Source organism: Leucoraja erinacea, chromosome 1 (genome assembly GCF_028641065.1).
Source record: "Leucoraja erinacea ecotype New England chromosome 1, Leri_hhj_1, whole genome shotgun sequence".
Lineage (NCBI taxonomy): Eukaryota > Metazoa > Chordata > Chondrichthyes > Rajiformes > Rajidae > Leucoraja > Leucoraja erinaceus.
In genome coordinates, this window is record NC_073377.1 from 94,761,020 (window position 1) to 94,788,480 (window position 27,461).

Here is a 27,461-nt window from a genome sequence, read left to right on the forward strand (position 1 = left end):
AATTCTTTCCAAATCTGTTTATCACTAAACCCTACCCTGTTATCTGGAGTGACATAACATCTTGCACTCTACAAGAATGAAATGGAGGTTAAAACATATCTTTCTATATATAAGGTACACAAAAATGCTGGAGAAACTCAGCGGGTGCAGCAGCATCTATGGAGCGAAGGAAATAGGCGACGTTTCAGGCCGAAACCCTTCTTCAGACTGATGGGGGGTGGGGGGGAGAAGGAGGAAAAAGGGAGGAGGAGGAGCCCGGGGGGGGGGGATGGGAGGAGACAGCTCGAGGGTTAAGGAAGGGGAGGAGACAGCAAGGGCTAGTAAAATTGGGAGAATTCAATATTCATGCCATCCGGACGCATGAATTTCTATATATACTATTCTTTCTATACTTTCTATATATACTTGGGCATATATTTATTTGTATATATTTAAATTAAAAAAACTATTTTCTACTTCAGATGTTATTTTAGTACCGTCACAAGAAAGTGGAGTGGCCGCTGGCTCAATCAACTAGTAGGTATTCAACCTATGTAAATCTATAAGAAATGGGAAAATCCCTGATTTAGTCATCCATTTCGTGCAGAGTTGGCTATTTCATCTTGAGTTGCTACATGAGGGATCGCCCCAAAGTAGAACGGGAAAAAAGAGTCAGGATTCCTACTGGTAAACATTCGTCTCTGCTGGGCAATTAATGCACGTGGACATCAAATTGATTGTAACATCTTCACAGTCAAATATTAACATTAATAGTCAATGTTCAACTCAGGAATGAAGATTTGCTACTTAGATAAAGTACAGGTGGCAGGGTGGGGATATGATGTTGGTGTTGTCTGTGGAACCAACCTTTAAATATTAGGCATTTCCTGGACTCCACATGAGAATGTTCCGAGTAAAGCAAACCTCTATTACAAAAGTCAGAAAGTAAGTTAACACAATTACAAGGTACACATGGAGCAAGGCAAACTTAGCAGCATTTTATTTTTAATTGTTTCAACTCTACAATTAATTTAATGAGAAAGCAATGAACTCCATAAAATGCAAACGACATTTGCTTCAATAAATGGGTTAACAATTCTGATCAGTTTAACTTCTGGCCATTTTACCCTCTTTACATTTTTGTATTCAGAGGCCAAATTCAAAACTTCCATTAACATTGACCTCAAACGTTTACTATTCTCCCCACAAGTGAGGGGGAGAATTGTGAGCCTATTGCAGCGATGATGTCGACAATACACAAAATTTAGATCTGGTTTTCTGGTTATGCAAGTAGCTGCTTCAGATTTTATGAGGTGTTTTCTCAGGCTTTTCCCCAAATGAGATAATGCCTTAGTATTTGGTTCAGGCAAGATACTCAACAGTTCAACGTTACTTTGGGGAGATAATTCAGAAACATGGTATAAACACTAGCTGGGCACTATTTCAATTTTAAATTGGGCTTGGCATTATTTTACAAAATGGGTTAACCCAGCCCTTGCAGATTCCTTCTATTTTCCACCTATTTGAATCAGAAATTACACATGACTGGTATTTAAACAGCTCTAGATCCCAACTAAAAATCAATCAAATCTGTCACCTAAATCTAATGATATTGGTGTATGGTTATTCCAAAGTACCATGCACAGTAGTGCTTTAGAGTCAGATCCCCATTTTACTAAGAAGACATTTATTTTCATTCATCTTTGCCATCCCTGTTATTTTGGCAAATGTTGCTTAGGAGCAGGTGGATTGAAATGCTGAATACACCAAGAAGCTCTAGCTTTTGCCGAGATCTAATATTAGGAGAACACAAGTTTAAAATTGAATTGCATCTCCTTACAGAATTAATTGTGCACAATGCACAATTATTTATAGGCTGCTGCAAACAGTTGGATAGAAGTCCCAGGATTAAGTCTGCTTGGGATTCTTTTCCAAAATGAATGTGGCACATTACTCATGAGGCCAGTAACTAATCATAAACAAAATAGAACCAGATACCACAATGTTCAAATATTCACAGTTCATAAAATACTCAAAATAATGATACAGCATCAACCTTTCTCAGAATATGCTGTACAATTCAGCATTAGTTGCCAAAGTTTTAAAGAAATACATTTGAAAATTGCACTTAAAAAACTTTCTACAATTCATTATCACTCATACCACCAGCAGAAGTTATATCCCACATTCTAAGGATGGCCCGCAATAGTGAACAGACAGAAAACGTGACAAACATGTCAGGTTAAAGATAAAATTACAACAAAAGTGATTGCCATTTATACTGGCTAACGCGTCCATTCCCTATTAGGTCATAGCTCTACAAGTGAACTTCCAGGTACCTTTAAACTATCGTCATGGTTCCTGGTTCCACAACCTCATGGGCAATGATTTCCAGACCCCCATTTTCTTTGGGTGAATGCACTGCCATCCAATTCTTTAACCACTTAAATCTATATTCTCTTGTTGACCACAACCAAATGAAATAGGTCCTTCCTATACACTCTCGTCTAGGTGTCTCATAACTTGTGCCCCTCAATTTGATCTTTCCTCAATCCCGTATGTTCCACAAATACTCTGTCTTTTCTCCCAACTATAATTCCTCAGCTCTGGCAACTTCCTCAAATCTCTAGCACACTTTCTCTGGGTGCCTTTAGATCTTTTCTGTAGTCTGGTGTATAGCTACGTACAATATTTTACTGTTGTATACAATGCCGGTGTAACTTCTGTTTTCATTTTCCATAACTCGGCTGGTAACAATAAGCGTTGTATGCCTTCTTAATCAATCAACTATAGTCTGGAGCTCTCTTCCTCACATTGCAAATGATGCCAAAGTTGGCAATATGTTCATGATAGCTTCTATATTTAAATCTGAGCTATCACAAAATGCAATTATTGATGTTTTATCCCACAATAAGAGCCTTATTCTGAGCTTTACAGAAACCCTCTGAAATCTGTTTTCCTCACTAAAAGTTACAATTCAATTCCCATGTACTAGGTTCACAGGTCACCTCAAACATACAAGGAAAAACAAGGCTTCCATTTAATGTCCAGCACACACATGCCCCTAACTAGTTTTCTCCCAGTGAGAAATCTTAACATTTAATTTGCCACTTTTCTGTGTTCAGCATATGCTAGTGCATCCTCATTAATTTACCAAAACAGGAATTTGGCAATGGGCTTTCTAAAAGTCTGTGTAGACTGCATCGATTCTTGGGCTTTCATTGACCCTCCTGGTCACATCTTCAAAAGTTACAATTCAATGACTCAGCCACACCTTAACCTATCCATGCCACCTGCCCTTCGCTAACTTATGGTGACGTATTGACATTTTCCAATACTTTGACAATGATTGACTGCATCTTCTAGGTCTATCCTTTTCTCTTTACAAACATTGCCATTATATTATCAGTTTTCCATCCTCCAGAACAATACCTGTAATCAGAAGATTGGAAAATGGTAGACTCTGTGCTAAAGGGAACTGTGTCCCAAAGCTAAAATGTACATAGGGCACCCGAATGAAAAAGTCATTAAAGGAATTTTCAGAATTTGCTGCCGGAAATATTCATTTGTTGTCACCTTGTTAGTGAACTCCTGTGGGTTATTTGATCATTAGACAATCAACATTTCCACTTACTTGTCCTTTAACAGGGTTTGCGGATTGGCAATTCTGAGTGGGAACCATGTGCCAATTTCCTCCTAGGTATTGGATAGGCACCAAGTTCAACTGGAGCCTTCATTTTTGGTTAGGCCTGTAAACTATCATTTATATCTGTGTTGTATTGTTTGCAGGATGCACATACTAATCCACTACGATAAATGGTGTAGTATTGTTTCAATTTATTTTCTTCTTGCTTTCCCATGTACTAGGTTCACAGGTCACCTCAAACATACAAGGAAAAACAAGGCTTCCATTTAATGTTCAGCACACACATGCCCCTATTCCCATGGAAAGACATTTAATCCCTCAGTAAGAGGCAGGCAACTTTATTTTGGAGAATGACACAAAATGCTGGAGTAAATCAGCGGATCAGGCATCATCTCTGGAGAAAAAGAATGGGTGATGTTTCGGGTCAGGACCCTTCTTCGGACTGAAAGTAGAGAGGAGGGAACTGGAGGTAAGAAAAGGCCTGAACAAAGCAATGTCTGCAACAGATGATCAAGGAAGGGTGGAGCCCATATGGCCCATTGCTGGCTGGGGAAGTGATAACGAAGGAATACAAGGATGCGAACAGTGGAATTAGTAGAATGACTTGGGGGGGGGGGGGGGAGAAGAAAGGGAATGCAGGGGGTTGGGCTCCACCCTTGGTCATCTGTTGCTGGTCCTGCTTTGTTCAGGCCTTGTCTTACCTTCGATTCCCTTCTCTCTACATTCAGTCTGAAGAAGGGTCCTGACCCAAAACCTCACCCATCCTTTTTCTACAGAGATGCTGCCTGATCCAGTTACTCCAGCAACTTGTGTCTCTCTTCAGTATAAACCAGCATCTGCAGTTCCTTTCTACGCAACTTTATTTTCGCGTTTACTAGTGCTGACACACACAACTGGTTAATCTGTCTTCACACAGTATTGCCTTTAAAGGTAATTTTAAAGTCACATTTACTTGGCATACTAATTATAAGCTCTTAAAATGCATTTCATTAGTATTGGTTCTTAATTTACTAAACTCAAATTGATACATAATGGCAAGGTCAGACTTTGGTTTATTTGGATGCAAGAAAAAATATTTGGTGTAATCTTCTGTTTTATCATGAATAAAATAGAAATAATGGACACTTCACAAGCTATTAAAGAGATAATTTGACTCATGAACAAGGAACAGCTGATTATCCTTGAGTAGTTCACAATCTAGTGGACAAATGGATTACGCAAGAACATCTATTGGATGAACCCAATCTCATTGATTGCATTGCACCCATCAGAGATTTTGTTATTCTCATTTTTATATTCAATTAAATAATATTTGCCAAGTTGTTATAAAGTGTGACATGTCTTACTCCATATAACTATCCCTGTATCTCTTCTTTTTCTCAATCTCCATGTCTCTCTCATGCATGTACACACGTGTGCGCACACACACACACACCCCCCTGAAAAGCAGCTATCTCACTGGTAACAAAACCATTGCAATTTCCTTTCAATAGTTTTTAAATAGTAGTTTCAGAAGTTAGTTCTTATTTGCACTGATTAAATGCCATTTTTGTAAGCTAGTGTCTCTTAATTTTTTCTGGGGTTTTCAGAAAGCAACATCAAGTACACCCAGACAGGCCTTGTCTTGGAATTGTAATTATTTTGATTTTCAAATTTCTAAAATTTAATATATAAGCAACAAATGATAGTGGAGCCAAAAGGTTTAATTTTTTAAGTCAGAAAAGTTCTAGAAACATGAACTCAAGTTTTTTGGAATGTTTCTCATATATCCTGTAGTTTGTCACTTCTGTGTTAATTCCTTACCACTGAGCAAAGTATTTTCCTGCCCAATTCATATGTCTCTACATGCAAGAGATCCAACTACACATGGGAAACCCCAAGCACAAAGTTAATATCCTCAAATTAAAATGCAAACCATATAGTTGTTGCATGGTTTGGTTTCAAAAAAGATTAAAAGCTTTTAATATAATCTTCCCAAAACACAATATGTGCCACATCTGATGAACCTTAGAAAAAGATTCCTATTTGTACCTCTAAAATCTCCTCATCACACAGATATCTAAAAAGGACAGTTTTCCAATTCATCACCTTACCAGAATTAAATAAACTCGTTTCAAATTAGACAAAAATTGGTTACAATCACTTACACTAGGACATCATAATACCAAGACCACTCTTTTTCTTCTCAATAACTACTTCCTATTACAAAGTTTACAGTTTCAAATAAACTAAAATACAAAATATCAACATCATCAGCACAAACATTAAAACAAAATCTTGTAAGCTTAAATCACTTCAAGCCCAAAACATTAAAGTTGATTTTATTGCAAGAGCATTGCTTTAGCTTGCTAGAGAAGGAAACATTTCACAAGCCTGCTTCATGAATTCATTATACTGATAGTTTACTGATGCAAACTAGATTGATATACAGTTTATTGATTAGACAATGTATAGGATATTTCTGCCACTTAATACACAAGACCACTGATGGCAGACTAAGCAGGGCTTTATGCTGTCGGTAGAATATAGTTGACATACTCGGACTGGAAGGAGTTAAATTGAGAAAAAATCGAACAGGCCATAAAGCAAAATGCACTACCATTTTTCACAAGCTTGAAATGCAATGACTACATTTCCAAGTCAAAATAACAACAAATTTAAACATACGGACACTCTGCTTGGAATTTTGAGACTTGTTTCTTTTCAAGCACTTTCATCCCCAGTCCTCAATTTACGTGCTTCAATCATTTGCTTTGAGGCTTGTTTTCGATCACTTGCCAAACCAAGCCAACACATGAAATCGATAAAGCACGTTGTTGGGTTCAGCCGCAACCCAAATTCACTTGTTGAGTAGTCGAATGGAAACGTATGGTGATAGTTGTGGAATCCTTCTCCTGTAGGTAGGAAATACAGCATATTTATTATTAATCTAAAATATTACCTGGAAATGTTTTCAGGGCTGTAACATGGGCTGCTACTGTGCCTAATTTGCTATCACATTTTAAGCTGGTTTTATCATTCCCCTGGCCCATCTTTTTCCTCGTAGTCAATAATTCCTTTCCATATTTATCAGTACAATTAAACAGTTTCTGCATTTTTTAATCCTTTTATATTAAATCCCTAACATGGGTAACTGTTAATCAGGCAATGGTGCCTAGTTCAGTAATTCGCAGATTATGAAGAAAATCAATTCTGAATATATTGTGATTTACAATTTGAAACAAAATGCAAAATGTAGCCACTTTGTTATTGTGGCACTGCAGACAACATCAAAAACATCTCACATCACCCACCCAAATACATCTGCAATAAAAGCTTCTGACAAAGTATACTGTAATGAGTACAAGACAACAATAGAACATCTTTAACACAGAAAAACTCCCAAGATGCTCCAAAGAAGAATTTGTCACCGAGTCACATAAGGACAGATGGGCCAAAACCTCAGTGAAGAGGTAGGTTTAAGGAATGCCTTAAAAGAATAGAGAAGCAACTTAGGATGGGAACTCCAGAGTGTGGGGTTTGGGCAATAAAGGAGACATTTCTACCAATAGTAAAATAATTAACATCAAAAATGTTCACAAGATGAAAATTTGAGAAGCACTTATCTGAAGGTCAAAGATCTGGATGATACAATATTGGTGGGGAGGCTTGAAGGTTTTCAAAATAAGTTTGTGAATGATTATTGACCAGGAGCAAATGTGCGGCAGTCAGCAGGAGCAAGTGGATAAATGTGACTTGTTGCACGATAGGGCAAGGGCAGCATAGTTTTGGATGACCTGCTACAGAGGGCAAGATGTTTGAATGGCCAGAGCATTGGATGGTCAGCAGCTTGGAAACTGAACTAAAGACAAGTATTTGGTCTTTCCAACATTTTGAGGAAGTTTCTTCTTAACCAGTGCAAGATGCCCAATGTGTGACAATGAGGAATCAAAAGAGACTGCAGTGAAAGAAAATTAGGTAGTGCCAGCCTACTCACAGAACTTGACAGAGCAATCTCCTGTGTTATGGATGAGTGGAAGCTGGAAGGAACCAGGACAGATCTAAATCTATCAGCCTGGCAGTAAGAGGGGCAGCTCTTTGAGACAATTTTGTGGCTTTGACTGGATAGACTAGAATGGAGGACAAATGTGGTCACTAATCAGCAGGACAATGGTGCTGAGGCATAGGAGGTGGATGGCCTGATCAAGCATGGTAAACACAGCCGGCAGATGAGGGGACTTTGAGAGGAGAGAACAACTAATCTTGTGCATGAGCATGACAGGATAAATGACTTGTTTGATGTTATTTTATCATTCTAAGTGGTGGCAATCTATTTGGGTTTGAACATAAGTAAAGATGGGGTGGCTAAGTTTGCAGCTATCCAACTTCCTTATTATTGGCTGCAAATGGGGAAAACCACAAAACAAGCATATAATTTTTGCTTAGTTTCTATTTTGAAATGGGGCTATCAGAAATGGCACTCTGAACTAAAAAGAACCTCTGTGTCTTCTGTGTCTCTGTGATATAACTAATTCAGGGGGTGGGTGCTACAGAGTCTTCTGTTGTGCCTGGGCTGCATATACACTCTGCTGAAATTCAGACACAGCCACAAGAACAGCAAACAGATGCTCAAACATCCGGTGCAGCTGCGCCTTTGGACTTCTCAACTGGGCAGAAGCTGTGGTTGCAGAGAATAACAGTTTAACAGATATCACTACCTGGTGTTTGTTTATGTTTCAACTGATATGGCCACAACAAAGCAACTCATAAGAAGCAAGTGAGGTACACCACAGCACCAGATTTTGTGGGATTGGGGTGCAATGGAGAGGTGAAGGCTGTCAAAGGTTCCGTGGGCATGTGGTGTGTGCGCGTGGGCGTGTGTATATATGTTTGGATTCACCACATATAGTTCCTTTTTGTTACAAAATTATGAAGGAAGCTGCTAAGTGAGATTGATCCTCTAACTACATTAAAATATGGTTTTGAAAATCAAATATATTTAATTTCAAAGTACAATACCAGCAATGTCAGGCTGCTACAGTTAGGTAAGGAGATTGGAAACCCATAAAATCTAAGATGAGGTCACATTAGCATCATCATAATGAAAATAAATATGCAAATTACAGTAGAAAAGCTAAGGGGATTGAAGGAGGTAATATAAAAAGTCAAATTGAGAATATGAAACACTTTAAAAGTATATTAAAAAAGGAGAATGTCGTAACAGTTAGGTTCCTGCAGCAAACATTGTCAGTTTGTGTACAAAGATCAAAAGGGTATGGTGCAGACATTAGATAAGTATTCACTGAAGAGAAAGATATCAGGAAGAGTTGAATCTAAGAAATGATAGGTTCTTTGAAACCATGGCTAGGATGTTGACTATTTTCGAAATGGCGAGAACATTCTTGGATAGAGTGGATGTGAAGAGGATGTTTCCACTATTGAGAGAGTCTAGGACCAGAGGTCATGGTCTCAGAGTAAAAGGATGTTCCTTTAGGAAGGAGATGAGGAGGAATTTCTTTATTCAGAGGGTGGTGAATCTATGGAATTCATTGCCACAGAAGGCTGTGGAGGCCATGTCAATGGATATTTTTAAGGCAAATATAAGATTTTTGATTAGTACGGGTATCAGGGGTTCTGAAGAGAAGGCAGGAGAATGGAGTTGAGGAGGTGCGCTAGATCAGACATGATTGAATAGCGGAGTAGACTTGATGGGCTGAAGGGCCTAATTCTGCTCCTATCATATATGAACTTCTCTCCAACTACTGAAGCTCCAGTGCGATCACAATTGATCGTAAGAACCCCAAGGAAATTTCCAGCATACATTGATGCCATGCTGAAGGACTCTAAAGAATGACCATTATACATTAGCATTTTTTTTAAAGTGTCGTACCAGCATAACTTCCCACCCAACGTCCCTTCCCACCACCCCCTCTCTGGGCACTTTTCCTTGCAACCGCAAGAAATGCTAAACTTGTCGCTTTACCTCCCCCCTTGACTCCATTCAAGGATCCAGGCAGTCTTTCCGGGTGCGGCAGAGGTTCACCTGCACCTCTTCCAACCTCATCTACTGCATCCGCTGCTCTAGGTGTCAGCTGCTCTACATCGGCGAGACCAAGCGTAGGCTTGGCGATCACTTCGCCGAACACCTCCGCTCCGTTCGCAATAACTTACCTGATCTCCCGGTGGCTCAGCACTTCAACTCCCCCTCCCTTTCCGAATCCGACCTCTCTGTCCTGGGCCTCCTCCATGGCCAGAGTGAGGACCACCATAAATTGGAGGAGCAGCACCTCATATTTTGCTTGGGCAGTTTGCACCCCAGCGGTATGAACATGGACTTCTCTAATTTCAGGCAGTCCCTACTTTCTCCTCCCTTTCTCAGCTCTCCCTCAGCCCACTGTCTCCGCCTCTTCCTTTCTTCTTCCTGCCCACCTCACCCTCACATCAGCCTGAAGTAGGGTTTCGACCCGAAACGTTGCCTATTTCCTTCGCTCCATAGATGCTGCCTCACCCACTGAGTTTCTCCAGCATTTTTGTCTACCTTCGATTTTCCAGCATCTGCAGTTCCTTCTTAAACAGGAAATAGGTTGATACAGGTGAGGGGAGTTTTTGATAGGCATATGATTGGTCAAAGGCCAGAGATGAAAAGATAGGTGTGAGGCAAAAGAATGGAAGAGTTGCAAATTGTGAAGCTGGAAAAAGGAATGCAGGCGGAAGGGGAGGGGGAGTGGAGTCCAGGTGGAGTACAGGAGAGAATGGGAGAGAGGCAAAGAATGGAGGGGGTGGGGCATGTAGATATCTAAAATTGGAGAATTCAATGTTTGTGTTGGACTGTAAGCTACCCAAGCAGAATATGAGGTGCTGTTCCTCCAGTTTGTGTGGCCTCACTCTGGCAAAGGAGGCAGCCCAGGGCAGAAAAGTCAGCATGTGGAAGAAGAATTAAAATGGTTAGCATCCAGGAGCTTAAGTAGGCCTTAGCTGACCAAGTGCAAGTGTTTGGCGACGCTATCGCTGATTCTACACTCGGTCTTGATGTACAGAAGGTGCCATCAGGAACACGATGCAGTAGATGAGGTGCACGTGAACCTGTCTCACCTGGAAGGACTACTGGGGTCTCTGGATGGAAGTGGTACAGCAACATATTCTTCTGCTCCCTACAATCAGTCTAAAGAGTGGTACTGACTTAAAACCACCAATCCATGTTCTCCAGAGATGCTGCCTGGCCCAACTTGCCCACACTGGCCAACATGTCACAACATGTCCCAGCTACACTAGTCCCACCTGCCCGCATTTGGCGCATATCGATTCAAACCTGTCCTATCCATGTACCTGTCTCACTGTTTCTTAAACATAGAAACATAGAAAATAGGTGCAGGAGTAGGCCATTTGGCCCTTCAAACCTGCACCGCCATTTAATATGATCATGGCTGATCATATGATCATCACGTTGGGATAGTCCCTGCCTCAGCTACCAATTCCGGCAGCACAATCCATATTCACCACCCTTCGTATGAAAAAATGACCCTTTAGATTCATATTAAATCTTTCCCCCCGCACCTTAAACCTATATCCTTTGGTCCTCAATTCCCTAATCTGGGCAAGAGACTCTGTGTATCTACCCGATCTATTCCTCTCATGATTCTATAAACCTCTATAGGATCACCACTCATCCTCCCATGCTCCAAGGAATAGAGACCCAGCCTACTCAACCGCCCCCTATAGCTCAGACCCTCTAGTCCTGGCAACATCTTTGTAAATCTTCTCTGTACCTTTTGGCGCTTGACAACATTGTTCCTATATCATGACGCCCAGAACTCAACACAATACTCTAAATGCGGCCTCACCAACGTCTTATACAACTGCAATATGACCTCCCAACTTCTAAACTCAATACTCTGACTGATGAAGGCCAATGTGCCAGAGAAATAGATCTTTCTCTGTTGAACATGGAGACCTTGTATGCTGCACAGATATGCTTACCATCAGCCAGCATGGAAATAAACATTGTTGATGAAGATGTTCTATGTAAGCCAGCGTGCAGGTATCAGAAGAGCTTGTTGGCAATTTGAGGGAACAGGTGATGAAAATAGATCTATTCCAACATGTCCAAATTTGAGTTACAAATAAGGTCAGATCACTTGATATTGATTCATCACCACTTCAAGTGTTTGACTTTACAACCTCTGCTGCTGTGGTTGGGGCCCTGCCAGCAGAGTGGAGCTCAGAGTCAGAGTTAACTACTTTAAGAGGCATAAGAGGCAGGGGAGGTCGTAGTTGAATAACGTCACAAAAAAATTCCAGATACCTGGATCAATGCGGTAGAAGTTCTATCCTGTTGTTAAACTGAACACAACCGACTTGGATTGGTTTCCTACTCACCGAGTGCTCCAAAAGTAACAAATCTGTTTTCTCTTGGATTGATGTGCTTGTCGTAGGGTCTGTTTCCATACATGTGAGCAGCACTGTTCACCAGCCATGTGACATTCAGTGAAACGGTGTACCGAAGGATGGAAGCCAGGAAGTAGGAATTCCAGAGACCCTCGCCCCAGCAGTACCAGGGGATAAAAGTTGGCATTAAGAAACACATGATTAAAACCGAGGTCTTGTAATACCTACAAAAGAGAACAACGTTTATTCACATAATTATTAGCACAGGCCTCATAAAAAGTAGGACAATTTGTATTTCTATCCAAGAGGAAAACAAACACTTGCGGTTGAATTTCCTAAAATAGCTGGCTATAAACAGCCTTTATGTTTGAATCTAAAACAAAATTGGTTTATTTATACCATAACTTTTTCTATGGATTGTGTTCTACACAATGTATAGACATCATGGAGAATTGTTCTCATGACCACACCTGCTTAGCATGGAATTTTCTGGCATATGCTTCCCCCATCCCTATTTTTCCTCTCACTTTCTGCTATGAAAGTATAAACTTAGCCGGACTTTGACCCTACAACCCTGACGATTGTTGCCCGGACTTTAAATTATGTCCAAGTTCATTAATATCCAACTAGAGAAATCACAAGATAGCAGAAGGATCCGGACTGATCCTTACCTTTCAATGTCTAGGCATGCCGAATTCTGATCTGGAATTAATATTTTGGCAAAGACAAGAAACCAAATCTGAATGTTCCATGTATGTACATCTCAGCATTACCAGTATTTCACCATTATATTTAAGGCACACCATCTGGGCACTACTCAATTGCTTACCACACCTGTACAACAATGTACAACAAAGCTGCAAGAGACTAAACCTATGAACTTTAAAAATAGATCAGATAGGTTGTAAACGTTGCTTTTCAACATTTGTTGGAATTAAATAATCGGTGAAAATGCCAGTTTATTTCTGTGAAGCTGAATACTGTAGTGAGGGCTGCTGAAATCATAGGAACCATCATATCCAAATCCGTTCATATCTTTGGCAGATATCCACATCTAAGTAAACAGCAGATAACACTTGGCAGCTGAGATCTTGGCTGATTGTATTTCTTTTTGCAAAGTCAAGGACACCAAAGCCAATTCTGAAATCCCAATGTACAATCCTGATCAAGAACAAATTGAGATTTGAAACTGGGGTCTCCTGGATTGCACAACTGTAACCATGCCTGGTAAAGCGTTATCCAGATCATCGCAGAGCATGAAGGTGAAGTTTTGATACATTTACAGCTTCCTTCTCGGCAGTGTAGTTGCAGTTGATTCGTCATTAGCCTTACATATTTAACACCTTATTCCAGTGCAGCACAAAGTCAGTTGGAGGACCTTTTTATATCCAAGCTAAGAATTGTGAAAAGTAACGTCAGAAAAGAATCTATGAAATAAAATAGATTGGAAGTCTTTTGATATACGTCAAATGGAACTTATGAACGAAGTAACCAACTTACTTAAAAAATGTTCATTAAAAATGCATGTGCACCTCGATAGAACTTTTGCTGCACGTCATATGAATCTCTTTGCATTTTGGAACATCGGATCAGGAGCAATTTAGGTCATCACTCTGTTCTTTATTTATGAGGCAAGGGCAGCCTCAAAAGACAAAGGAAATAAATATAAAATGTGAGGTCTATGTTTATTAATGTTACTGACATCTGCATCTTTTCGGATTTGCTACTTTAGATAAAATGATTCAATGTCCATACCTTGAAAGGCATTGAGATTTTTTTTTAAATGGGAAATAATTTGGACACGATTATACTACGTTATATTTTCTTCGCTAATAACTGGACGGCACACGCTGGTACAACTGCTGCCCAACAGTGCCAGAGATCTGGTTTCGATCCTGATCTCAGGTATCTTATAGAAACAGGGATCAGTGATCTTATAGAAACATATAAAATGATAAAAGGACTGGACAAGCTAGATGCAGGAAAAATGTTCCCAATGTTTGACGAGTCCAGAACCAGGGGCCACAGTGATAGAATAAAGGGGAGGCCATTTAAGACTTGAGGTGAGAAAAAACTTTTTCACCCAGAGAGTTGTGAATTTGTGGAATTCCAGTGGAGGCCAAATCACTGGATGGATTTAAGAGAGAGTTAGATAGAGCTCAAGGGGCTAGTGGAATCAAGGGATATGGGGAGAAGGCAGGCACAGGTTATTGATTGGGGACGATCAGCCATGATCACAACGAATGGCGGTGCTGGCTCGAAGGGCCGAATGGCCTCTTCCTGCACCTATTTTCTATGTTTCGATGTGTTGGCCGTGCCTTGGAACGCCCGGCGACCAGGCCCTGTATCCACCAGGAGCTCGGCTGCGCCGCTGGTCCCTGGAGAAGCCGGTAAACTGAAGTAGTGTTGCTACCATCAATGCTGGGGTTCCGCGGCCAGTCAAAGGCACCCGCCCTGCTCGTTTCCAGGAAATGCCGAGGCTGGCCGCCAGTAATCGCTGCGGCGGTCGGCCAGATACACCACCTCTAGGCTTGGGACCGACATTCGGGACGATGATTCCTCGTTGATACGGAGGTGGAGGTTCACGTTTTGCCCCCATCGGGGGTCGACATTCATTCCTGAAAGGGGGGCCCCTCGTTAACCGCAGCAAATGGCAGCTCCATACGGACGTATAGGGTTCGCACGGTCCCGCTTATCTTTGGCTCCTGCCATTTTACCTGGCCGTTCACGGTTGCCGACGTCTCCCTGCCGTTGCTGGGCGCAGATTTCCTCCGGGCTCAATCCCTGTTGGTGGATGTGAGGGGGCAGCACCTCGTTCATCGGCCGTCTCGTTTTCGTGCCTCTGGTTCTGGGGGGTCCTTTGGCGCCACCCTGTGGTTAGGCCACTCATTGGGTGAACCGTCGGCCCCAGGACTGGCACAGTCACGTGATGAGATTTGGCAGGAATAAGTCGCCAAGTGGCTTAGGTGTGTGCCCTCTTTTTTTATAATATATATATAGAACTTTGGGAGAACCCTCCCCAGTCACGTGTGAACAGTTCTTTGTTCTACTCAATAAAGATCACTGTTTAACAACACGTGCCTCGCTATAACAGATTATTTTCCCTAGCATAGAAATTAGGTGCAGGAGTAGGCCATTCGGCCCTTCGAGCCTGCACCGCCATTCAATATGATCATGGCTGATCACCCAACTCAGTATCCCGTACCTGCCTTCTCTCCATACCCTCTGATCCCCTTAGCCACAAGGGCCACATCTAACTCCCTCTTAAATATAGCCAATGAACTGGCCTCAACTACCCTCTGCGGCAGAGAGTTCCAGAGATCCACCACTCTCTGTGTGAAAAAAGTTCTTCTCATCTCGGTTTTAAAGGATTTCCCCCTTATCCTTAAGCTGTGACCCCTTGTCCTGGACTTCCCCAACATCGGGAGCAATCTTCCTGCATCTAGCCTGTCCAACCCCTTAAGAATTTTGTAAGTTTCTATAAGATCCCCTCTCAATCTCCTAAATTCTAGAGAGTATAAACCAAGTCTATCCAGTCTTTCTTCATAAGACAGTCCCGACATCCCAAGAATCAGTCTGGTGAACCTTCTCTGCACTCCCTCTATAGCAATAATGTCCTTCCTCAGATTTGGAGACCAAAACTGTACGCAATACTCCAGGTGTGGTCTCACCAAGACCCTGTACAACTGCAGTAGGACCTCCCTGCTCCTATACTCAAATCCTTTTGCTATGAAAGCTAACATACCATTCGCTTTCTTCACTGCCTGCTGCACCTGCATGCCTACTTTCAATGACTGGTGTAACATGACACCCAGGTCTCGCTGCATCTCCCCTTTTCCTAGTCGGCCACCATTCAGATAATAATAAATAGCATAGGGGACTCAATATCCAGGGGAAAGAAGTTTACGGTGAGAGGGGAAAGATTTAATAGGAACCTGACAGGCAACCTTTTCCACACAGAGGATGGTGGGTATATGGAACAAGCTGCCAGAGGTGGTAGTTGAGGTAGGTGCCGTAACATTTACAAGACATTTAGACTGGTACATGAATAGGAAAGGTTTAGAGGGATATTGGCCAAATGCGGCAGGTGGGACTAGTGTAGATGGGCCATCTTGGTCGGCATGTGCAAGTTGGGCACAAAGGCTTGTTTCTGCGCTGTCAGACTCTATTAATCTACCCTCGTTCACTTCATGTACATAGAATCTCTTTTGATTTTTTTTAATAGTAACTGCCAGAGCTATCTCCTGCCCCCTTTTTGCCCCCCTTATTTCCTTCTAAAGCATGCTCAACAGTTCCCAAAACTCCTCCAAGATTACACTTTATCCCAGCTGCCAAAACCAGTCGCAGGTCTCTGGCTGATGGGTATGGTGGTATGGTTCCCTTCAGATGCAGGGTGAAGAATAACTCCACATGCTTAATTTTAAAAGGTCTGCATTAGTATTTTGTTACACTTGATAATAGCACCCATGGGGATCATAGAGCATATCATTGCAAGCTGTTTGTAGGGTGCCGGACACTTTAAATCTTCCCATTCCTTTCTGTCCTCGGTCTCCTCCATTGTCAGAGTGAGGCTAAATGCAAATTGGAGGAACAGCATCTCATATTTGGCTTGAGCAGCTTGCAGCACAGTGGTATGAATATTGATTTCTCTCACTTCAGGTAGCCCCGGCAGTCTCTCTCTCTCATTCTATCCCTCCCCCACCCAAGTCGCACTAGCTTCTCATTTTCATCCTACAACCAGCTTACAAAGGCCTGTTTCCTTTATCATCATTACTTTTTTGCACATCTTCCATTCATTTTTTATCGCTCCACATCACCATCTATATCTCTTGTTTCCCTTATCCCTAACCAGTCTGAAGAAGGGTCTCGACCCGAAACTTCACCCATTCCTTCTCTCCAGAGATGCTGCCCGTCCCACTGAGTTACTCCAGCTTTCTGTGTCTATCTTCGGTTTAAACCAGCATCTGCAGTTCCTTCTTACACATCATAGAGCATGTGTGTTTGATCACTTTAAACAGCAAGAAGCAAACAAAGTAGAAAGTAATCAAGATATTGTGATGCTCTGCTCTGACAGGTAAGTACACAGCTAAGCAAACACTGCAGAATTTCCAGAATAAAAACAAATAAGCACCTTTGCTCTTTTATTTTAAGTAATTTGATGAGTTCTTTTATTGCAAAGTATGGCAAATAGTGGCGTAAATGTTTTATATTTGCCAAAATGTAAAATATCCAATCATCCTCGTGTTTGAATAGCTGGTATTTTCAGCCAAGGCAGACAGGCAGTGCGACAGTGAAATTTGACCAACTATTCATTTGCTAATTGTATTGGCAAATTGACATGAAGATTATTTCCTCTCTCAGAAAATGAATATAATCCTTCTGGTGACACTCAATGTTTTTCATTGTAGTGTTACCGAATAATTTCTAGTAGAATTAATGCATCCCAGTAAAGTTTACTCACTTTGTTATGCTTCATAGTTGGTTTGATTTATCTAGCCTGCTGTTCAGTTCCCTTGAATATCTAAGTGTAGTCTTTGTGGACATCTCTCCTTCCCCAGCATTAATGTATCACTTAAATCTAGGTTTGTGGATGCCCTCCACATAACACTAAATTATTGAATAGTTTGCAGATTATTGGCCAAATTGTTCATTCATAATAAGGTGGATGAATTGAATGTGCAGTTAGTAGCTAAGTAATATGATATAGTTGGAATTACGGAGACATGGCTACAGGGTGACCAAGGCTGGGAGCTAAACATGCAGGGAAATTCGATATTCAGGAAGGATAGACAGAAAGGAAGAGGAGGTGGGTTAATGCAACAGCAAGGAGAGACATTAGCTTGGATGCTGTAGAATTGGTAATCGGTAGAACTGCAAAATAGCTAAGGGCAGAAAACGCTTGTAGGAGTGGTATACAGACCACCAAGCAGCAATAGGGTGGTTGGGGATATCATCAAGCAGGAAATTAGGGATGCGTGTAGCAAAGGTACAGCAGTTATCATGGGTGACTTTAATCGACATATAGATTGGGCCAACCAAATTGGTAACTTCGCTGAGGAGGATTTCCTGGAATGTATACGGGATGGGTTTTAATCCAATATGTAGAAGAACGGAATGGAGGACAGGCCATCCTAGACTGGGTATTGTGTAATGAGGAAGGATTAGTTAGTGATCTTGTTGCGCAAAGCCCCCTGGGCAACAGTGACCGTAATATGGTGGAATTCTGCATTAGGATGCAAAATGACTCGGTTAATTCAGAGACTAGGGTCCTGAACTTAAAGAAAGGAGACTTTGAAGGTATGAGACGGGAATTGGCTAGGATAGACGGGCAAAGTATACTTAATTTGACAGTGGAGATGCAATGGCGAAAATTTAAAGACCGCATGGATAAACTCCAAAAATTGTTCATCCCTGTCTGGTGAAAAAATAAAACGGGGAAGGCGGCTCAACCGGTGCTAACGAGGGAAATCAAGGACAGTATTAAATCCAAGGAAGAGGCAGATAAATTGGCCGGAGGAAGCAGCAAACCAGAGGATTAGGAGAAATTTAGAACTCAACAGGAGGACAAAGGGGTTAATTACGTGGGAGGGGGGGAGCATGAAAGAAAGCTTGCGAGAAATATAAAAACTGACTCTAAAAGCTTCTTTAGATATGTAAAAACGAAAAGATTAGTGAAGACAAATGTAGGTCCCTTAAAATCAGACAGGTGAATTTATAATGGGAAACAAAGAAATGGCAGAACAATTAAACGAGTACTTTAGTTCTGTCTTCACTAAGAAAGACACAAACAATCTCCCAGGAATACTGGGGGACCGAGTATCTAGTGGGTGGTAGGAACTGAAGGGAATCCACATTAGTCAGGAAATGGTGTTAGGTAAACTGTTGGGACTGAAGCCATATAAATCCCCAGGGCCTGATGGTCTGCATCCCAGAGTACTCAAGGAGGTGGCCCAAGAAATCGTGGATGCATTGATGATCATTTTCCAATCTTCTCTCGACTCTGGATCAGTTTCTTGTGGACTGGAGGATAGCCAATGTAACCCCACTTTTTAAGAAAGGAGGGAGAGAGAAAACAGGGAATTATAGACCAGTTAGCCTTACATCAGTAGTGGGGAAGATGTTTGAGTCGATTGTTAAAAGATGTTAGAGCAGCACATTTGGAAATCATAGCTAATCATAGATACGCTAATGTATTCCTTCAACCAGTAACAGATGTCAATGTCAGCATGGATTTATGGAGAGGAATTCATGCTTGAATAATCTTCTGAAATTTTTTGAAAATGTAACAAGTAGAACGGATAAGGAAGAGCCAGTGAATGTGGTGCATCTGGACTTTCAAAAGGCCTTTAACAAGGTCCCACACAAGAGATTGGTGTGCAAAATTAGAGCACATGGTATTGGGAGGTAGGATATTAAAATGGATAGAGAACTGGTTGGCAGACAGGAAGCAAAGAGTAGGAATTAACGGGCCCTTTCAGAATGGCAGGCACTGACTAGTAGGGTGCCACAAGGCTCGGTGCTGGGATCCCAGTTATTTACAATATATATTAACGATTTAGACGAGGGAATTAAATGTGACATCTCCAAGTTTGCAGGTGACACAAAATTGGGTGGCAATGTGAGCTGCGAGGAGGATGCTATGAGGCTGCAGAGTGACTTGGATAGGTTGGGTGAGTGGGCAGATGCATGGCAGATGCAGTATAATGTGGGTAAATGTGAGGTTATCCACTTTAGTGTCAAGAACAGGAAGGCAGATTATTATCTGAATGGTGTCAGATTAGGAAAAGGGGAGGTGCAACGAGACCCGAGTGTGCTTGTACATCAGTCACGGAAAGTAAGCATGCAGGTACAGCAGGCAGTGAAGAAAGCTAATGGTGTATTGGCTTTCATTGCTAGAGGATTTGAGTTTAGGACCAAACAGGTCCTACTGCAGTCGTACAGGGCCCTGGTGTGACTGCACCTGGAGTATTGTGTGCAATTTTGGTCTCCTAATTTGAGGAAGGACATTATTGCTATTGAGGTAGTGCAGCGTAGGTTCACCAGGTTAATTCCCAAGATGGCAGGACTGACATATGATGAAAGAATGGGTCGACTGGGCTTGCATTCACTGGAACTTAGGATGAGAGAGGATCTTATAGAAACATGTAACATTCTTAAAGGATTGGACAGGCTAGGTGCAGGAAAAATGTTTCCGATGTTAGGGGAGTCCAGAACCAGGGGTTGCAGTTTAAGAATAGCCATTAAGTCAGCCATTTAGGACAGAGATGAGGAAAATCTTCTTCACCCAGAGTTGTGAATCTGTGGAATTCTCTGCCACAGAAGGCAGTGGAGGTCAATTCACTGGATGTTTAAAAGAGAGTTAGATTTAGCTCTTAGGGCTAACGGAATTAAGGGATACTAGACCACTGTCACACGGGATGCGTGGTCCCCCAACGCAATATTCCACCACTCACCCGTTCCCCCATATTCCACCACTCACCCATAGCCCCAAACTGTGGAGGGGCATATCCCCAGCACTGCCTCTCCCTCCTCAGTGTTGCTCAATTGCAACTTTGTTGCAAGCTGGGCCAGCAAGGATTTGGATCCCAATAAGCGAGTTCGATATTCCGAAAAACGCAAGGAATCATGGGATTTGTCAAAGGTCGAAATAAAAATCGGACGAAGCGCCGTAGATTCAGCGAGTAGTTTGGGCCTGTTTTTTTTTGTCTTTTTTCAGTGGGAGACCGGAGGGGGTGGGGGAGAGGAGACCCGGGGGCGGCGCAGAGGGGAGACTAGACCGGCTCTCGGCAGCTGCTCGCCTCATCCGCAGCCAGGATCGAACCCGTGCCCCCGGCGCCGCAAGCGCTGCAGAACCATCCCCCGGTTCCCCAACCCCCCCACTCGAGTATTCCATGGGGCGGCCGGAACGTCCGGACCGACGGGACACCGGCCCTCAGGCCCACCACCAGTGCGGATAAGCGTCAACCCCAGCTCACCTCCGCCTCTCCCGCCGGGCCAACCGACAACCGCGTCCGATAACACCAGCGGCCCCAGGCCCACAGTCAGCACGGAGAACCCACCGGCCAACAGCCAGCGCCAACTCCAACCCAACCCCGCTCCAACTCCAGAGGAACCCGCTCCCCGATGGGCCGCTGCGACGACAAGTGCCAGTTCACCCACAGCCTGGCCAAGCTGCGCTCCCTCAGCCGCCACCTCAAGTACAAGATGGCGCATTGCCGCACCTTCCACACCATCGGCTTCTGCCCATACGTTACCCGCTGCCACTTCATCCACAACCTAAAGAAGAAGTGAGGTCCCTGGCCTCGCCTGCGCGCCAGCCTGGGCTCGGCCTTCTCCGGCCCGGCGCTCGAATGCCTTCAGCTCCCTTCAGCCCCGACCTGGAGTTGGAGCTGCCCAGTCTCTGGGCTTGCGGCAGGGCATGGGTGTGGGAGGTGGTTGCTGCTGCCGCCAGCACCACCATCACCAACAGCACCAGGAGCTCCAGCGGGCGCCCGGCCTGCCCATGGCCGGCAGGAGCCCATCCGCAGACTCTCTCTCCGACCATGACGACTCCAGCAGCAGCGGCTCCGAGTTGCCCGTCTTCGAGCAGGGCCGACGGCTGCCCATCTTCAGCAGGATCTTGGTGTCGGACTGAGGGGAGGGGGGGGTGGAGGTGGAGGGGTGCCGGTCAACCCGACGGGACAGGCAGAGCCGAGCTGGAGCCAGCCCAGGGCCACCCCGGACACCTCTGGACAGGGACGGGACACCGGGGATGGGACGAGGACAGCCCAGCAGCAATTGAACAGCGCCCGCAGTGACAGTCGGACCCGACCCCGGACGAAACGCAAGCCTGCACACAACGCAGCACCACTGTTGCCGAGACTGTTTATGGCTGGTGACCTATGACGTGGGCATGCACAGTCGGAATACCGAACTCGCTTATAGCAATTGCCCCCTCCTGTTCTGGTAAAAAGGTTGGTGGAAGGACTTAGTGTTCCCGGATTGTAACTTTGTATGCAACATTGTTACAAGCTGGGCCAGCAAGGATGTAGCCAGTAAATTCTTCTTATACTTGAATCTTTAAACTTAAAAATTATGCATAACTTGTGAAATATAAGATCAATCTGAAGAAAACTTTATAGGAATGACCATGGGACAAAGGTAGGTAAGGCGGTGCAAAGATGTTAGCGGTACAGTGAACCATGTGGCATAGAGACTGTAGATTGGCTATTGAACAATAGCCAATTATAGTGTTTGTTAGTAGTGACTGCGCCTATTATGTGCTTAATATTATGAAGAGGTTGCTTACGCTAGTTAGTAGGAGCTCGGAGATGTAATGTCTGCAGATCCGTGCTGTAAGTAGATTTAATAAACATGTGTTGTATCTTGATGTGTGTCCGGTTGCTTGCTCGCTCACACACACACACACACACACACACACACACACACACACACACACACACACACACACACACACACACACACACACACACACACACACACACACACACACACACACACACACACACACACACACACACACACACACACAGACAAGACTTTTAATAGTATAATATAGATGGGGAAAAAGCAGGAATGGTGTACTGATTTTAGATGATCAGCCATGATCATATTGAATGGCTCGAAGGGCGAATGGCCTACTCCTGCACCTATGTTTCTATAAAATGTGGCAAGATGTTAAAAATGTCAGCCTCATTAACACGGAGACATGAGAAATTTACAGTAGCTGATAAGTCTGGTCACATCACATCAGCTGTAGGGAAAGATACAATCACATCCATCCTTGTCAATGTATGGAATGGCAATGAGCAAGTGTGTTTATGAGCAAAGTTGCAAATTGCACTGACCTTCGACACTAAAGTGAACACATTGGCACGAGTATCAACCAACCAAAAATATGTTAATTTAAAATAGGTTTGTAATACAACCTGCATGTTGCTGTTGAATTAGGACTACTGGAAAGTCTACCATTAATAAGTATGCTCACTGCTTCAGAGGGAAGCACAAGGAAACACTTTGACAGCCCCATCTTCAAATAATCCAGACATGATTATATTTTGGACTTAAATAAAATGATTTTTTTTTTAAGAGAAAACCTCAGCACTTAACATAAGCAGTAACAAGTAATGCATTAAATTCCTGATGTTTTCTCTCACTTCACAGTGCTTACTTTCTCTGGAACAGAACAACGGGGTCAGTAAGGAGATCACTGACATCCAGCTTCTTTCCTTTTTCCGTCACATCCGGGTGTTTACGAATAAACAACCAACCAATATGGGAAAAGAAGAACCCACGGGTGGCGTTGTGAGGGTCAGCATTCGACTCAGAGTATTTGTGATGCACCCGGTGATCCCGAGACCACTCGTAGATGTCGTTCTGAGGAGACATGACAACAGATTAACATAGACTCAGCCATTTCTGAAGACTCCAGTATCTCTGCTCCAGGACATCTTACAAATGCAGTGCAATTCTAAGAAAACCCTGCATCCAATTCAAATGAGGAGTCAGTATCTCACATAGTAAAAGATCATCAAAAATAGTCAAGAGTTCTCATTAATAACAAAATGATTACATTCTGTCTGGGCCTAGTGTCATAGCTCCAAGTTAACTGTGGGTCAGTCACTTTGTTATTCATAGCCAGAATAATTTTGTTCCTTGTACCTGAAAACAAGGCCAAGCTAATATATCTGGGATACACAATTGCCTTTGTTCTTATGTGCTAAAAAAACATGGAGAGGCTGAGAGAGAGAGAGGGATATCCTTACCAAATCTTCTGTTTAGTACCCACTTGCAAGAAATTGAAAAGGCAAGTTAAAAATCAAACTTGGAGCATTCTACTAATAGACAATTGCACAAGTATGACTTGGAAAATCTTGGCTAAATTGGAGAATCCATGGTAATTTGTTTGTTATACCTAAATATATAATCATACTGCCCAAGTCTTTTTGGCAAGTATACTATCACACCAGACCCCACAGACTACTTGCTGTACTTCCCTGTTGCTAGGGAATTTAAATACATAGCACTTAAAGTACTTTAATGTTTATGATGGGCTTCAGTGAAACATTGCAGCACACAGAAGACAGAAAGGTCGAGTAGGAGTGGGCAGAGTATTAAATCAACAGGCAAACAGAAGCTTTAAAGGGCCTGTACCACAGGCAATTTTTTAGGCGACTGCAGGCAGACTAGGCTGTTGCCACATGGTCGCCGGGGTGTCAACTGTATGGTCGTGTGTAGTCTCCTCAGTTGCCCAAAGAGTCGTAGCGTCTTTCTGGTCGCCGCTGGATTTTCAACATGTTGAAAAATTTTCGGAGACAGTCGGCGACAGTGGGTTTGACGCCAATGAGCGTAGCTTGACTTCTCCTGACGTAGGTGCTGTTGTAGTTGTCGCCAGGTTAACGTGGGTTGTCGCCAGGCTAATGTAGGATGTCGCCGCTGCTGACTTCCTTTTGTTTTTGTTGTTAAAGTAAATGATTGTATTTCAAATTTTATGTCGAAGGGGGGGTCCAGACGCCGGTTTTTCGGAGACCTGCTACGACGACTATGACAGTTGCCGGCAGTCACCTAAAAATAGCCTAATTGGGGCAGGTCCTTAACACTGGCATTTTACAAAGTAGTCACTTAATTTCCATTTGCTTGCTATTACTGAGAAGCGAGTGTGAGAACAAGAAATGTGATTAGCTAGTGTGAGAGGAACGGAAGCCAAATATTGATCCTGCTACTCAAAGCAAAAATGCAGAGAGATTGTAAAAGAGCTGGACCAACAACTGTATGATTAACCAGGGTGCTTAAGCAAAGGACGCAAAGCCAGACATAGAGTTGATAAGGTTATCATTATGCAAATATACAAAAAAGCTAGGCAGGCAAGAGTTCAGGGAAAGAACATCCAGGTTAGAAATGCAATTGGCAAAAAGGTATTTAGAGCATGGCCGAGGGAGATAAATGGGAGTCAGGATTTCTGCAGAATACAAGTGGCACAAGAAGCTATTGTTGGAGCACAATGCAATTTCCAGTCAAGATATAATAAACTAAATTAAAATTGTTGTCATAGGCAAGCAAAAATCCTGAAAACTAGGGCTTGTTTTGTCATTGTTAATCTTAATAAAGATTCTGTGCCCAAAATGGGCTCTCTAGTCTTAAACCCAGAAATTGGAACATCTTTTGTAGGGCTCAACTCAACAGCTTTTGAAACAATATATTAAACCAACCCGGCAAAAGTCCTTTTAAACGTTGGATTAGATATTACAGAACTCTATTTTACAATGTTGATGATTGATGCTGATCCATTTCTATTTATTCCCATCACATTTCATGTTCATAAATTATAGGAGTAGATTAGGCCATTTGACCCATCAAGTTTACTCCGCCATCCAATCATGGCCAATCTATTGTTCCCTCTCAACCCCATTCTCCTGCCATTTCCCCATAACCCCTGACCCTCGTACTAATCAAGAACTGCCGTAAAAAATATCCATTGACGACCTCCACAGCCTTCTGTGGCAATGAATTCCACAGATTCACCACCCTCTGACTAAAGAAATTCCTGAAAAGGCTTTTACAAAAACCGTAGTTTTTGAGTTTGCTTGATTTCCTCATGGAAAATAATTTGCATAAACATTTCCCCAAGTATCTGACGTGAGGGGGTAGGATGTTGAAGCGGAGCCCATTTCCACCAGGTTTAAATCATTTGATACAAAGTTGTATTCTCTCCCTCTCCATCTATGGTGATATCTACTCTTGGTTCCTATTGAAAACAAGCACTGCTTAATGCTTGAAGGAAACATACTTGTGGTGGAAAGATCATAAATTACTGTTATTGCTGTAATAAAATCTGGAGGAAAAGCCATAAATAATTTGTGATCAATATATTTTTCCTTAAGGGAAATTATGATCTTTCCACCACAAGTATGCCCCACAAGAAATATGGCCCATATCAATTATGGATGAAGCCTTTTCTGTTTAAAGAGTAATAAACCTGAAGAAATGGAGAATGTTAGAATTCAGATAATTAAGAATTTTTTGGAAAGTAGAATGAAAATAAACCTGCACTCTTGCATAACCGCAAGAACAGCTTTTAGGATATGTGCCTTTTTACAAACATGGAGAGTTTTTGACAAACAAGATGAGTATTCATTTTTTTACACCAATACTGTTCTTAACAAAAATCTACCCATAATGTGAAATCTTATAAATAGCAGATATAACTTAGATAATTTCAAGACCGAAATTCAAAAACTTTTTTTATAACAAAATAATTTTCAGTTTTCACACCATTTTGGCCACCAAAAGTGTGACAATAAAAACTCTGCCACATTTAGTCATGAATATTTAATTCAAAAATAAACTTCATATGGCCCCTCATACCAGGCACGTGCCGTGAGTAATTACTCAGGGTAGGCAGTCAGTCGACTTTTATAAAGTCTTCAAAAGCCATATCTCTTAATAAAGTACCGTATTTCCCGGCAATGAAGACGCACCTGCGTTGAAAATGCACCCTCATTTTGAGATGCTAAATTTTAAAAGAAGGCTGGCGGGACATAGCTCAATTTCACGCTCAAAAAAAAAAAAAAGAAAGTAACAACTCAATTTGCCCAAGGCTTCCAATCTCCTTCATTGTGAATGGGTGGGGTGGTGGAGGGTGATGGCAGGTGGAGAGATGGTGGGAAAATCGGGAGCACACCGGGACAATTTGAATCAATTGTAATCTTATTGAATGACAATACTAGTTCAAGAGACCAATTGGGGGAAGAGTGAGGGGACCAGCTCAAGAGCGGGTCAGCGGGCGATGGATAACAGGACAGCGGGCGGTGGAGCTTACTCCTGTATCCATCGCCCGCTGACCCGCTCTTGAGCTGGTCCCCTCACTGTCCGGTCTACATTGAAAGTCATGGACCGGGCAGTGAATGCCATGCAGTGTCACCCAGCGCAGCAAGTGAGGCCATGTCCTGCTCTCGGCGACAGTCGGAATTTAAGGATTTGCGGGAAGCGGCTGACATGAGGGAGGCCGGCGAGCGGCCCATGAGAGATGTTGAGACGGAGAGCACTGCCAGAGGTGAGCGGGCCGGCAGAAGGCGTTGAGGTGGCGGCCGATTCCGCTGTCTGGTCCCGGCAGTCGCTCGCAGCCACCCAAGCTACTTCCCTCCCCGGCCACAATGCGGTGGCTCCGTGCCTGGAGCGTCACGGCAGTGGTGAGTGAGTTTCTGGCATGATCCCCAACCCCCTCCTTTTCAACGCTCCTGCCCTCCCCGCAACTTTACCCCTGGCCAGACTCCCCACACGCAATGAAAGGAAGTCTCCCCCACCCCGACCCCAGCGGCGTTGTCCTTTTACAGCCATTTCCCACTTTACAGCTGCTACCCATCAGCTGCCAGCAATGAGGGATAGACTTGGCTATCTCTCACTACAGCAACATCGTTCTTGATGTTGCTGTACTGAGTGATAGCCAAGTCTATCTTTCTTGGGTAACAACCTA

General features: G+C 42.9%; 1 protein-coding gene across 1 annotated transcript in view; it reads right to left on the minus strand.

The window, feature by feature from the left end:
* Nucleotides 1-956: 956 nt before the first annotated feature.
* Nucleotides 957-27,461, minus strand: part of LOC129699470 (stearoyl-CoA desaturase 5-like) — a 67,459-nt gene continuing 40,954 nt past the window's right edge. Inside the window, exons 3-5 of the mRNA XM_055639294.1 lie at nucleotides 23,160-23,365; nucleotides 11,981-12,213; nucleotides 957-6,519 (exon numbers count right to left, since the gene is read on the minus strand). Of these exons, the coding sequence (XP_055495269.1) occupies nucleotides 6,329-6,519; nucleotides 11,981-12,213; nucleotides 23,160-23,365 (630 nt within the window). The 3' untranslated portion in view covers nucleotides 957-6,328. The remainder of the gene's footprint in view (nucleotides 6,520-11,980; nucleotides 12,214-23,159; nucleotides 23,366-27,461) is intronic.